General features: G+C 41.2%; 1 protein-coding gene across 6 annotated transcripts in view; it reads left to right on the top strand.

Annotated features, from left to right (window-relative positions):
- Nucleotides 1-14,448, top strand: part of ATP9B (ATPase phospholipid transporting 9B (putative)) — a 322,333-nt gene that overhangs the window by 80,757 nt on the left and 227,128 nt on the right. For all 6 annotated transcript variants that reach the window (XM_008952694.5, XM_003827309.6, XM_063597385.1 and 3 more), the window contains exon 7: nucleotides 1,149-1,200. In XM_008952694.5, coding sequence (XP_008950942.2) covers nucleotides 1,149-1,200 — 52 coding nt within the window. The remainder of the gene's footprint in view (nucleotides 1-1,148; nucleotides 1,201-14,448) is intronic.

The following is a 14,448-nucleotide window of genomic DNA, read 5'->3' on the forward strand; positions in this document are numbered from 1 at the left end:
ATGCCATAAAATGTCTTTGAGTTTTTCTGTGTCATGAAAGAATATCTCCTCAAATCTGTGGGGTTTTGCGTGTTGGCTTGTTCAGTCATAGATTTCTTCTTTCACGTCTATTAAGTGTTTTGTGTATGATGTGCTCTGTTTTGTGGGCATTGGAGGACCACAGTCCTCCTCACTTTCCAGGGCCATTTAGTCTAATAGGGAGGACATAATTTTTTATAAGGCAATACCTGCTGTGTTACATGTACAGACTAACAGAGGCCACAGAAATGGCAATATTTAACGTTTTTTTCAGACATAAAGCTTTTTTTTTTTTTTGAAACAGGGTCTCCCTCTGCTTGCCAGGCTGAAGTGCAGTGGCATGAACATGGCTCACTGCTGCCTTGACCCTCCTGGCTCAAGCCATCCTCAGCCCTCAGCCTCCCTAGTAGCTGAGACCACAGGCATGCCACCACACTGGCTACTTTTTAAACTTTTTGTAGAGGTGGAGCTTTGCCATGTTGCCTCGTCTGGTCTCAAACTCCTGTCCTCAAGTGATCCTCCCATGTTGGCCTTCCAAAGTACTGGGATTACAGGCGTGAGCCACCATGGCTGGCTGACATGCAGCTTTTTTTTTTTTTTTTTGAGATGGAGTCTCGCTCTGTCACCCAGGCTGGAGTGCAGTGGCACAATCTCCACTCACTACAAGCTCTGCCTCCCGGGTTCATGCCATTCTCCTGCCTCAGCCTGTAGCTGGGACTACAGGTGCCTGCCACCACGCCCAGCTAATTTTTTGCATTTTTTTTTTTTTAGTAGAGACAAGGTTTCACCATGTCAGCCAGAATGGTCTCGATCTCATGACCTCATGATCCGCCTGCCTCGGCCTCCCAAGGTGCTGGAATTACAGGCGTGAGCCGCCGGACATGAAGCATTTTTGAAGTCACTACTACATACCATTATATGGCTCACTTATGGGGAAAAAAATCTTAGCATTTCAATTAAAATGTGAATTAAAATATCAATTTTTTATATACAAATTGTGTTAGTTATTTCAGCACAATTTTAATTATATTATCTTAGTTGTTTTCATAGGTATTTCTTATTTGGAATGGAATTGTGTTAATTTGTAAACCTGCATATAGATAATTAATCTTTTATAATGCTCTTTGCAGAATCAAAGAATTCCATCGGACATGGTGTTTCTTAGGACTTCAGAAAAAGCAGGTATTTTTACATTTAAAAAAACTTACCTAACTGTATATTATTATTGCAAAAACAAATTTACAAATATCTATACAAGGAAAAACTGTTTTCTTTACATTTTTAGTATGCTGCAGCAATGAGGAATATTCTGTAGAAATGCTATTTTACTTTGAATGTAAACACATGAAACCTCTGAAAAGACAGTCCACATTTTCATATGAAGCTACTTTACAAAGTAAAAACATATGCTCCAGTTACATTGCTGATGATTTAGTATTTTCATAGTTTAATTTTCACTTTAAAAGGTAAAAGTAAAAAGCATCCTATAAAAATTTTCTTTGAATGACAGTATATTGAATTCATTAACATCTAAATTATATTTAATTGTCAATATTTAAAAGGGTGTTTGCTGTGAAATATATTTGTTTAAAAATAATCCTTTCAGGACCTAGGTATCCAATGAGTGTTTTCATTCAGATTCATACATCTAATTAAATGATGATGTTACTTAAAATTTGATGGCTATTTTGCATTTGCAGTTTTATTCAGCAATTCAGCAAATACTTATTTACCACTTATTATTAATATGTACCAGGCACTAATTGTTGCTTAAGATACAAAAGGGAGCAACTTTCAAAAAGTTTATAGTCTTGGTGGAAGTGCATACATTGACAGCAATAATCCTAACTGTATAGGTACTGTACTCAGAAATGTTTGGGGCTATGTGGGAGCAGATAATTTTGCCTATTGAGTTGATGCAGACTTTGCAGAAAAAATGCTGTTTATATGACCTGAGCTTTCAAAAATACTAAGATGGAAAAGAGGTAATTGGATAGAAGCCTAGTGTCGCCAAATAGAAAAACTGTTGGAAATTGGGAAACCTGAGTTTAAATCACTTTGGCCCATTTCTAGTTATGTGACCTTGCCAAGTGGGCACACGTTTTCATCATCTCTGAAACGAGAGAGGTATATCAAGTAATATCCAGAGTTTCTTTCTGCCCTACATTCCTGACGTTATTTATAAATGAACAGTAGTTTTTATAGGAAGCTAAGCATGTTATTATTTTTATTAAAAACTCATCATATATCTTATTTCTAATGTGAAAACTGTAGAAAGGACTGTTAGATTTCAGAGTTGTTGATTTAATTTTTCTGTATTTATAAACAACATACTTTTAGAAGGGACATTTTTGTCAAAGAAGAAACATGTTTTCTCTCTTTTTTTTTTTTTTTTTTTTGAGATGGAGTCTCGCTCTGTCGCCCAGGCTGGAGTGCAATGGTGCGAGCTCCGTTCACTGCAAGCTCCGCCTCCCGGGTTCATGCCACTCCCCTGCCTCAGCCTCCCAGGTAGCTGGGACTACAGGCGCCCACCACCATGCCCGGCTAATTTTTTGTATTTTTAGTAGAGACGGGGTTTCACCATGTTAGCCAGGATGGTCTCGATCTCCTGACCTTGTGATCCACCCACCTCGGCCTCCCAAAGTGCTGGGATTACAGACGTGAGTCACTGCACCTGGCCAAATGTTTTCTCTTTCTACCAGTTGTAGTTGCATGGTTACTTACATTGTGAGATGAATTCTGCCATTAACGGGAGATCAGCTCTACCCAATAATCAAGTGACTTCTGTACACTTGATACGTTTATTATGTGTTGTTTCATGTGAGCTTTTATTTTCCCAACTGTGGCAGGGACTGGCTGGCTACTTCCAGCCCATTTCTCTTTCCTCTTGGAAACACAGCTAGACTCCCTTTCCTGCCTAGTTAGCTGGTCCCATGTCACTGAACTCTGGCCAAAGAGGGAGAGCCAAAAGTCTGTATGCCACATCTAGCCCTGCGCCTAACCTCTCCTGCAGGCACCTGCTCATCTCTTCCGCCTTGCTGGTTAGATGGCCATGACTAGGGCAGTCTTGGAAACTGCTTGTTAAAGATGCCAAATCTTCCGTCAGCCTGGTGTCCTGAATGAATGTATGGAACAGAGCCCCTCCTCTTCCATTATCAAATGGACTCTATTGTTAAGCAGTTCCGTTTGCAAGGTTAATCTTTTATGATAGCTGGTGTTTCCTTAACTGATTTCTCATCCTAATTGCTCTTCATTCTGGAAGCCTTCTTACTAATTCCCTTTGCAAGTGGCATTATTTGCTTTTGAAGTGTTACTGCTTATATTTTGAAGCCATCATTTGCCAATATTGGAGTATAATGTGATCTTTTTTCAAGTAATTCTGCTCTTCTTAACAATAATGTAATGAGACCGTTTAGGTGCTTTTGCAGTCCAGTGGGTAGGCTGCCTTCATAGTTTGTCACATGTGAATGACTCATCTCATAGTGCATTGCTTCACAGCACAGACTGCTGCGTGGGAGAAGTCTGCAGGCCCTCCAGTCCCCGGAAAGGCTCATCTCCTCAACCACAGACAGAGGCCAGAATACATAACCTTTGATCATGGGCGTGTAGTCCTTCTGTGTGTTGCTGGGTTTGATTTGCGACTGTTTTGTTAAGGCTTTTTTTGCATCTGTTTTTAAAGGATGTATTGGACTGGGCGTGGTGGCTCACACCTGTAGTCCCAGCACTTTGGGAGGCTGAGGTGGGTGGATCACTTGAGGTCAGGAGTTTGAGACTAGCCTTGCCAACATGGCAAAACCCCGTCTCTACTAAAAAAAATACACACACACACACACACACACACACACACACACACACACACTAGCCAGTCATGGTGGCACAGGACTATAATTCTAGCTACTCAGGACACTGAGGCAGGAGAATCACTTGAAACCTGGGAGGCATAGGTTGCAGTGAGCCGAGATTGTGCTAATGCACTCCAGGCTGGGTGACGAGAGTGAAACTCTGTCTCAAAAAAAAAAAAAAACAAAAAAACATGTATTGACTTATAGTTTTGGTTTTGCTTTTTCTTGTGTTATTTTTGTTTTGGTGTCAGGGTAATACTGGCCTTAGTGGAATGAGTTAAGAAGTGTTCTTTCTTCTATGTTTTGGAAGAGTTTGTGAAGAATTATTATTAATTCTTTGTTAAGCGTTTGATAGAATTCGCCCATGAAACCCTCTGGGACTGGACTTTACTCTGATTTTTAAAAAATTACTAATTCAGTTTCTTTACTTGTTACAGGATTATTCAGATTATCTATTTCTTTCCAAGTCAGTTTTGGTAGTTTGTGTCTTTTTCATAATTTGTCCACTTTATCTAGGTTATCTAATCCACTTTATCTAGGTTATCTAATCTGCGGCCGTGCAGTTGTTTTTAGGATTTCCTTACAGTCCTTTTTATTTCTGTCAGGTTGGTAGCAATGTAGCCTCCTTTGTTCCTGATTTTAGTAATTGAACTCTTCTCTTTTTTTCTTGGTCACTCTAGCTTAAAGGTTTGTCAATCTTGTTGATCTTTTAAAATAACCAGCTTTTGGTTTTAATGATTTTTCTCACTTGTTTTTCTGTTCTTTATTTCATTTATTGGTTTCTGTTTTTATTGTTTTCTTCCTTCCACTTATTTTCTGTTCAGTTTAGTCTTCTTTTTGTAGTTTAAGGTGGAAAGTTAGATTATTTACTTGAGGGTCTTTTTTAGTACAGGTGTTCATAACTACAAATTTCCATCTAAGTACTGCTTTTGCTGTATTTCATGAGGTTTGGCCATACATCTCAAAATTATTTTCTAATTTCCCTTGTGATATCTTCTTTGATTCATTGCTTATTTATTTTTAGTTTTTATTTTTATTTTTATTTTATTTTTGTAGAGACAGGGTCTTGCTTTGTTACCCAGGCTGGAGTGCAGTGACATGATTATAGTTCACTATGATGATCACTGTAACTTTGAACCCCTGGGCTCAAGCAGTTCTCTTGCCTCAGCCTCCCAGGTAGCTAGCAATACAGGCATACACCACCACACCTGGGTAATTTTTAAATTTTGTTGTAGAGACAGGCTGTGTCTGTTGCTGTGTTGCCCAGGCTGGTCTCGACCACCTGGCCTCACGTGATCCTCCCACCTTAGCCTCCCAAAGCACTGGGATTACAGGTGTGAGCCACCTTATCTGGCCTGATTCATTGTTAATTAATGAATATGAATTTCCTCATATTTATACATTTTCTAAATTTCCTTCTGTTATTGATTTCTAATTTCATTCCATTGTAGTTGGAGAACATACTTTATATGATTTCTATCCTTTGAAGTTTATTCACATTTGTGAAAAATGTCCTAACATACTGGGTATCCTTGAGAATATTCTGTATGCACTTGAGGAAAATCTACATTCTGCTGCTGTTGAGTGGAATATTCCACAGATTTTGTTCTAGGTCTGCAGCATTGTTCAAATCTTCTTTTTTTGTTCATCTTCTATCTAGTTGTCCTATCCATTATTGAATGTGGAGTACTGAAGTTTGTCACTATTTCTCAGTTTTTCCTTCTATTCTGTCAGATTTTGATTCATGTATTTGAAGTTCTGCTGTTAGATGTAATATATTTATGTTTACTTGGCAGATTGGCCCTTTTATCATTATAAACTGTCTTCAGCCATGCACCTCTCTTTTGGTTACTGTTTGCACCTTTTTTCTGTTGTCATACTTTCCACCTATTTGTGTCTTTGAACACGAAGTGTGTGTCTTGTAGACAGCATGTAATTGCATCATGATTTTTCATTCATTCTGTCAGTCTGCTTGTTTAAAAAATCAGCTTTAGTTAGGAAAATTCACATCCAGCAAAATGTATCCATTTAAAATCTTAGCAGGTATGTACACTTGCTAATTATTATTATTCTCCCTGTCCAGATGAGCTCCCTTTGCCCTGTTACCCTGCCTGATCAGCTTTACAGCCCTACATCAGTCTCTCCAGTGTCTCTTCTCTCATACCTGGCTGTAGAGTTCCAGCTGAGAAGGCCACACAAGCATCTGACTGCAGCTCTGTGAATCAGTAGAGTTCACTGTGTAACCCACAGTGTTCCCGTTGACTAGGCCCGTTCCTGAAGGCAGCTTATTCCAGCTTTCTCAGTGTTTCTCCTGTCTGCCTTTACCACCTGTTCATTAACTCTTAGCCATCAACCCTCCCCTCAACCCCGCCACTTTCAGCTACAGCTCCATTGCCTTCTTCCTATAGGCGTTGAAACGTGTCTCTACCCAGTCACCAAAGACCACCCCCAACCCCCAGTGACCCAGCACACCTATCTAGCTACCATCCCGTCTCTGTCCTTTGCTTTGCAGCCAGACCTTTTGAATGAGATGTTTTTTGTCATGACTTCACCCTACATCCCCTTTCTCTGTGAAATTTAAATGGTGTTTCTCAGGATTCTGTCTAAGCACACCTACATTTGTGATGTACATGTTCTTCCTGGGAAACTGTAACTTCATTCATGGCTTTATATCATCTGATTATACACCAGAGCCTAATGGGAGGTAGGTGGCACACTCAAAAGGTTCCATCGATCTCTGCCTGTTGATTGGAGCCTCTAATCCATTTCTATTTAATGTAATTACTGATAAGTCAGAATTTACATCTGCAATTTTGCTGTTTGTGTTCTGTGTGTCTTGTGATATTTTTGTGTCTTTGTTGCTCCATTACTGCCTTCTTTTGTTTTAAATATTTTCTAATGTGGTGTTTTAATTCCCCATCATTTCTATTATAATGTACTTAAAAAACTATTTTGTTAGTGATTGCCGCAGGGATTTTAACTAACACAGCTCACTCTTAGCTAGGTTTAGTGTTTTTGTTGAATAAATGCTCCTGGAATTCTTTCAAGTCCGGTTATTTTCCAGAGTTCTGAAACAGTTGCTTTTGGCAATTTTCACTAGTCTTCTCATTGCAGTTACACAGAAGTATATTTTCAGAGGTTTTTATACTGCCATCCCTGCTTACTTCACCTACTTATTTATGATTTATTTGTCCTGTTTTACAAATGTGTATCCAGTGTAATGAATAACAAAATGCTTTAATTTGGGAGATGCTATTGTATTAATTGCCCTTTTAACAGTTGTGATAGAAATATGTGGAAGATACTATTCCAAATATGAAAACAGTTTTGGGTAATTAATTAAGTGGAAAAGATTATGTAGATTGTGTTAGAAGATAAATTATGAACAAAGTCAAGCACTTTAAAGCTGAAAGGTGTTTAGAAATGTCCACTTTTCAGAAGAGGAATCTGAGGGCTGGAGAATGTAAATACCTTGCTTAACATTATATGACTATTAGCAATTTTATGGTTTTTTTGGTTTGTGTTTGTTTGTTTGTTTTTTCTCTTTTTGGAGGAGGTCTCGCTTTGTCACCCAGGCTGGAGTGCAGTGGCGCGATCTCGGCTCACTGCAACCTCCGCCTCCTGGGTTCCAGCGATTCTCCTGCCTCAGCCTCCTGAGTAGCTGGGACTCCAGGCACGCCACCACTCCTGGCTGATTTTTGTATTTTTAGTAGAGATGGGGTTTTACCACGTTGGCCAGGCTGGTCTTGTACTTCTGACCTCAAGCGATCCACCTGCCTTGGCCTCCCAAAGTGCTGGGGTTATAGGTGTAAACCACTGAGCCCGGCCACTAATAGCAATTTTGGAAATTCTTCCTCAGCCTCTTAATGTTTCACTGCATCATTTTTAAGCCATAGTAAGACAGAAAAACGTAAATGGAATATTAGAACATTACTCAAATGAGATAATCAATTGTGTTAACCTTGGATAAATAACACTTTCAAATTGATGATGTTTTAAAACATTTCTCTCTAATTTTGTCTTACATTCCATGTTGTAGGGAGAATCACTCTTCATAGTGGAGTAATAATATTTTGAAGGTTGTGGATCCCTTTGAGAATCTTAAGAATTATCACCTCTTTCCTCAGAAAAATGTATACACTGCACATGTATGCTGGATTTTTTATTGTTTACATATCCCTGGAGGATTATTGATGGGTTCAAGTTAGGACCCTGCTGTAGTTTGTTTTAATCTATGCTTCTATTTTCATCCTCAGTTTTATTTTTTCTGTCAAATTTAAATTGTTAAAATAATAGTTACTCAAATGCAGATATTAAGAAGTCAGGGCTGGGCACGGTGGCTCACGCCTGTAATCCCAGCACTTTGGGAGGCCGAGATGGCTGGATCACGAGGTCAGGAGATCGAGACCATCCTGGCTAACATGGTGAAACGCCATCTCTAGAAAAATACAAAAAATTTGCCAGGTGTGGTGGCAGGCGCCTATAGTCCCAGGTACTTGGGAGGCTGAGGCAGGAGAATGGCGTGAACCCAGGAGGCGGAGCTTGCAGTGAGCCGAGTTCGCACCACTGCACTCCAGCCTGGGTGACAGAGCGAGACTCCGTCTCGAAAAAAAAGAAGTCAGATTGTTTTTTCATGCTATTTTTCTTCTCCTTATAAAATAGACCAAATAGCTTTCAAGCTATATAAAATTTGTGTTATAATATTGCTTTCAATCAAGAATTCTTAGCTTTAGAAATTCTGTTTATGTGATTTTTAAGTAATTAAAGTTATCTTATTGCCTAGTTGTTTTCAGTAGACTACAAATGTACTGAATTTTTGTATCTACTAACAGTTTTAATACTATTTTATTGCTTTTTAGTTTCAGTTTGAAAAAATCTGATAACACACTGTTTATTATAATTACAATATTTTAAATCTTAGATATGATGGAAGTCCTAAGTGTTAATATATGCACCATATCCCAGCTTGAACACTGGCAGCTGGGTGCTTGTCATTACAGCATGGTGGGTTGCTCATGGCATCGTATTGACTGTGTATTAACACAGAATATTCTGTTGGGCTGTGAGCTGATTGTTTAGAATGTAAATGAAGCTGCTGATGGATCTGGTGACTGATGGCTTAAATTCCAATTAATCAATTACTTCATCACTTTCTTAATTCAGATCAAATATCTCCAGAGTGCACACAATTCTTTTAGTGGTATTAAGAGAAATTAATGCTTTAGAACTAATTTTCATCAATCTCTTATAAATGTCAATATCTTTTTCACTTGTCTCCTAAGTGATGACATTATACTTTAAGTGTTTGGGACATATTATAGTACCTCAGCTGTCTGTCACTTGTTAGTGGGACGGGGTGGTGGTTAAATGACACTGTACTCATCCACATGGTCTCTGTAGTGCTATTCGTCTTGCTACCAGCTTGAAAATTTCATGCAGAGTCATTAAATCATATAAATGATTTAAAAATTAAGTTTAATGGCAGACAATCTGGTATTATAAATGCAAAGTCAATGCCTATCTTTCTTTTGTTGGCCGTATACCCTAGCCCATCTCTTTCAGAGCTGTTGGATTTGTGAGCTGTTGTAGGAAGTCTACTAATATTACAGGGTAACTTATTATGCGATATGACAGACTCGTGCTCCGACGGTGTCCCGTCAGTTTCTTCAGCACACTTGATGCACCCTCCTATGTGACACATACACGAGTTGATCTTAATTGTCATTAAGCCTGTCCTTTTCTGTTGACTCTTGTCAGTTGTATAAAATAAAATCAAGTATTCATAAGCAGTCTGTAATAGGATATAAGCAGGCCAACTTAATAATACATTTTTTGCTGAGCCTTAACTGGCGTCAGTTTTAGCGAGTGCTTTCTGTTAAAAAATTATTAGATGCAGTTCTTGTGAAATAAGTCAAGCTGGCCATCTTTCTGATTTGCTAGAGTTCATTCTTTCTCTCTTTAAATCACCTCAGTTATTGCAAGGTTAGTATTTTTAACTGTACTTAACTTGAGTAAAAGTAATAACGTTGTTTTTCTCTAAGTTTAAAAAATAGCATATGATTTAACATGAGGCATGGCTTTTTTCTTTAAACAAAGTCAGCTATTTTTTCAGTGTTTAATAAGTTTACAGAAATTTAGATATTTATTTCACTTTTAGAAACACAGAATACAGGAAATTTATGAGGCTCCAGAGATTCTCACTTGTTTTTTTCTTTATGTAATAGAAAATCTAGAGTAGAGTGAATGGCATTGACATCTCACAGATGTGTCAGATAGAGTCTAGAATTTAGTCCATTTTACGTTACTTTAATATTTCATATCAGAACATTCACCCATACATAAAGGGGAAAATTCAATCTAGAAAAAAACTGTAACTTTAAAATAATATGCACTGCAACCTTTCTTGTACTGCTTCTTAGTTGAAACCAGTGAGCTCGTGCAATTTATTTTTTTATAATTCTTTTGACAAATAACCCCTAACGGTTTATTTAAATATATGTATGTGTGTGTGTATATATATATGCATGTATAATATAATATATGTCTCTAAAATCTCTAAAATTAACCTCAATTGTTTAGTTATTTACCTTTAGGAATACTTGTTTTAATATTTTTATATTTTATTTTCATATTTTATTTTATACACACACACACACACACACACACACACACACACAGGGGGAGACAGAGACAGACAGACAGACAGAGACAGAAAAGGTCTCGCAGTGTCCCAGGCTAGAGTGCTGTGGCTTAATCATAGCTCACTGCAGTCTCGAACTCCTGGGCTCAAGTGATCCTTCCACCTCAGTTTCCCGAGTAGCTGGGACTACAGGTGCTTGCTACCATGCCCCACTAATTTTTTATTTTTTAGTTTTTGTAGAGATGGGGTTTTCTCGTGTTGCCCAAGTTGGTCTTGCACTTCTGGGTCCAAGCCATTCTCACGTCTTGGTCTCCTAAAGTGTTGAGGTTACAGACGTGAGTCACTGTGCCCAGCCCTATATTTTTTAAAGTATATGTAATCAGATTACATTGTCTCAGATATACTTTAATTGATAACGCCAATAACCGGAGAATCTTTTCATGGCTCTTGATCTTTTTGTGCCTTAGACAGGTGGGTTCATGTCTCTGTATTTCCCAGATTCCATTTTAACAATGATAATTCCCATATTACAGGGTACTTAAAAGGATTAAAAATAAAATTGGTGACTGGGCATGGTGGCTCATGCCTGTAATCCCAGCACTTTGGGAGGCCGAGGCAGGCGGATCACGAGGTCAGGAGATCGAGACCATCCTGGCTAACATGGTGAAACCCCGTCTCTACTAAAAATACAAAAAAAAAATTAGCCGGACATGGTGGCGGGCGCCTGTAGTCCCAGCTACTCAGGAGGCTGAGGCAGGAGAATGGTGTGAACCCGGGAGGTGGAGTTTGCAGTGAGCTGAGATCGCGCCACTGCACTCCAGGCTGGGTGACAGAGCGAGACTCCATCTCAAAAAATAAAATAAATAAAATAAAATTGGTGAGGTAGTTACATAGATAGGGCAGATTTAGGCACTGAGTTGCTAGAAGCTATAATTAGTTGAAAATGCATCAGCTAGGAGAGAAAAGCATTTAATATTTGTGTAGAGTAAGAGACCACAAGAATGCTCAGTAGCATGTGGAAATACTTTTAGGAGGTTCAGAGGGGGAAATGAGGGTATTATGGATGTGGATTTGCATGGACATTTCAGTTGTAGAATGTTCTGTGGAAAGGGTGGGCTGGACTAAGCCATGTGAAGATCTGTTCTTACATAATCTACTTTAATGATTTCTCCAAATTTGAGAAACAACTAGCTACCATGATACAAGTTCCCAGTATATGACACTCATGACAGGCTTTCATGTATTTTCCCTGAATTTTACAACATAACTCCAGGGTAAGTCTTATACAGATTAAAAAACTGAGGTCTAACAAGGTCAAGTTACTTGAAAGGGAGCATTGAGTAGTCAGTTACAGGGCTGGTGTTCAGCTTCTGACTGTCTGGCTCGGCCTACTCTGTTATGCCAGTTTGGGATGGAAGCCTCCAGAGCAGGCATTCTCACCTCTACCTAGCACTGTTGGTGCTTTGGGCCCAATATGTCTCTGCTGTGGTGGGCAGGTCTGTCTTCTGCACTGTTGGGTGTTGAGAATATTCTTGTCCTCATTCCACCAGAAGCCAGTAGCATTCTCCTAACTTCCTTTCTGGTTGTGAAAACCAACAGTGTCTCTAGAAGTTGCCAAATGTAAATTGTCCCTAGTTGAAAACCTATGGAGGGCTTTTCATCCATTGAAGAGAATCTCTAAAATTAACCTTACTTGTTCAGTTATTTACCTTTAGGAATACTTGTTTTAATATTTTTCGAGACCTTCTTTCTCAGTGAGAACAGATTGAGTCTGCAGAAATGGAGCCATGGCCTATTATCTTCCTCTCTACCCCAGCTCCATGTGCAGGAAGCTCTACTCTAAGCCCATGCAGCCAAAAAGTCAGGGGCTCTGTCTTCCTGCACTTCCTAGGCTATGGCTGCAGCCCCACCCAGGAGGGGCTGGCCATGGTTCTTATTTTCCCCAGACTCATGTTGCAGAAGCCCAATTCCTGACAGGCTTGGCCTAGGGCACTAACATAAAGTAACTTAAAGTGGACTATATTCTAGACTCTGCCTGGGCTCCTGAGCATTGTATCCCAGTGAGTTCCAGCCCCAGCAGCTTGTAAGGCAGAGGTGACAGTGCTGGAGGGGCTACACCACAACCCCATCCCCAGTGCCCACTTGATGACCTGAGTATCCCTCCTGGTAGAGCTGGCTGCTGTCCTGTCCCCAGCTCCAATGCCATACTCCAGAGGTTCTGCCCAGGGTGAGAGACAGGTCCTAGGCGCTGAGATGTCTGCAGCTTTCCCTACAGACTTTGTTTGAAAAATAGCCTGGCAGAGTTCATTTCTGAGGATGTCGTTGAGAACACTGGAGAGCTTGGTGGCCACCATTTCAGAGGGCAGAAACAGCAACCCAGCCAGAAGCTTCATGGAGAGTCCTAGATCCAGCCTATCCTGGAGCCAGGAGACTGTGAGCATGTGCTAGGCGCTCTCAGAAGCAGCTGCAATGGGACTCGGGGCAAATGTGAAAGGACTCCGTGGGAGATAACAGCCCTCCATGATGCCAGAGCCCACTGACCCAAGGGGCTTACCTACAACCTCTGAGCTGGCCAAATGATGCATGGTCCTCTGTCCCCAAGGTGAGTCCTACAATGCTGAGCTTACACATGACATCACAGGCCTCCCTGTCAGCCTGGAAGATGGTTTTTGCCCAAGGTGATGGTCTCAGGAGTCAATGGAGAAGACCTCCAAGCCATCCCATCCCTGACTGAACACGGGCAAAGTCGTGAAATCCCTGAATTGTGAGAGGTCTCTAAGCCACACACAGTCAGTGATGAAGCTTGGAAGTCCAACTAGCTAAGCCAGCCTGAGCACCACCTTTTGTCACAGGATCTTTGGGGTGTTGCTTTTCCAGCCACAAACCTCTATGGCCCGTGGAGCCTTTGTCCAAGTTTTGCTTAGGCCTGCTGGGCTCATTCTGCCTACTTGGCCCAGCAGGCTTTGCTTAGCTTGTGCTGCCGGCCCGGATCCCACGCCTGCCGAGGGCGAGCCCGGAACAGAGTGGCAAGGGGTGTGTGAGCGAGCATGGGATCTGGCCACTGCACACAGCCAGGCATGCTGGCTGTGGCAGGGCAGGCAGCTCCAGGTGCCGGCTCTGTGTGAGGCTGTGGCCAAATCAGGCGTTCCGTAAGCAACTTCCACTGCGGGCACCAGGAAACGTGGCCCCAGGAGGCTTGGAGACGCTAGGAACCACAGATCCCCAAAGAGGATGTCACAGCCCTGGCTCGGTGAGCCGTTAAGTCTGGGCTCTCTGAAGAGCCACAGATCTTCTCTCCTTCTCATTGCTTGCAATAAGGCGAATGGCAGGGCGTGTTTCTGCCCTGTTTGTGCTACAGCTCTTTCATTCCCACCATTGAGCTGGTCTCAAGTTCTTGTCCGGCATCCAGGAAGAACAAGGTATATGGACAACTAGAGGGTAAGCAAGGCAAAGAGGTGGTTTATTGAGCGACAGTACAGCTCTCAGGAGACGCTAAGTGGGTAGCTCCTCTCCACAGGCAGGTGGTCCCGATGATTGCAGCTCTCAGTGGAGAGGAGACCCGGAGTAGGTAGCTCCTATCAGCAGGCAGGTCGTTCTGTTGAGTGTGCAGCCCTCAGCGGACAGGGGACCTGGAGTGGGTAGCTTTTATCCGCAGGCAGGTTGGCTTGTGGAGTGTGCAGCCCTCAGAGTAGAGGGGACCCGGAGTGGGTAGCTCCTTCCCGCAGCTGATAGTCCCAATTTCTGTGTGAGTCTGGCCGAAACTCGCTTTTTTAATGAACTTAGAAGGGAGGAAGCGCATGCTGATTGGTCCATGGGCAGCCATGGGCGGGCCTAGAAAAAGCACTATCCGATTGGCTGTATGGTTATCAATGAAGTCCTCACTTCCGGCAGTGGACCTCACTGAGAACTGGCAGCCCGGCCCTGAGGCTTCAGGTTGTTCTTGGCTTG

This window comes from Pan paniscus, chromosome 17, assembly GCF_029289425.2.
Source record: "Pan paniscus chromosome 17, NHGRI_mPanPan1-v2.0_pri, whole genome shotgun sequence".
Classification (NCBI taxonomy): domain Eukaryota; kingdom Metazoa; phylum Chordata; class Mammalia; order Primates; family Hominidae; genus Pan; species Pan paniscus.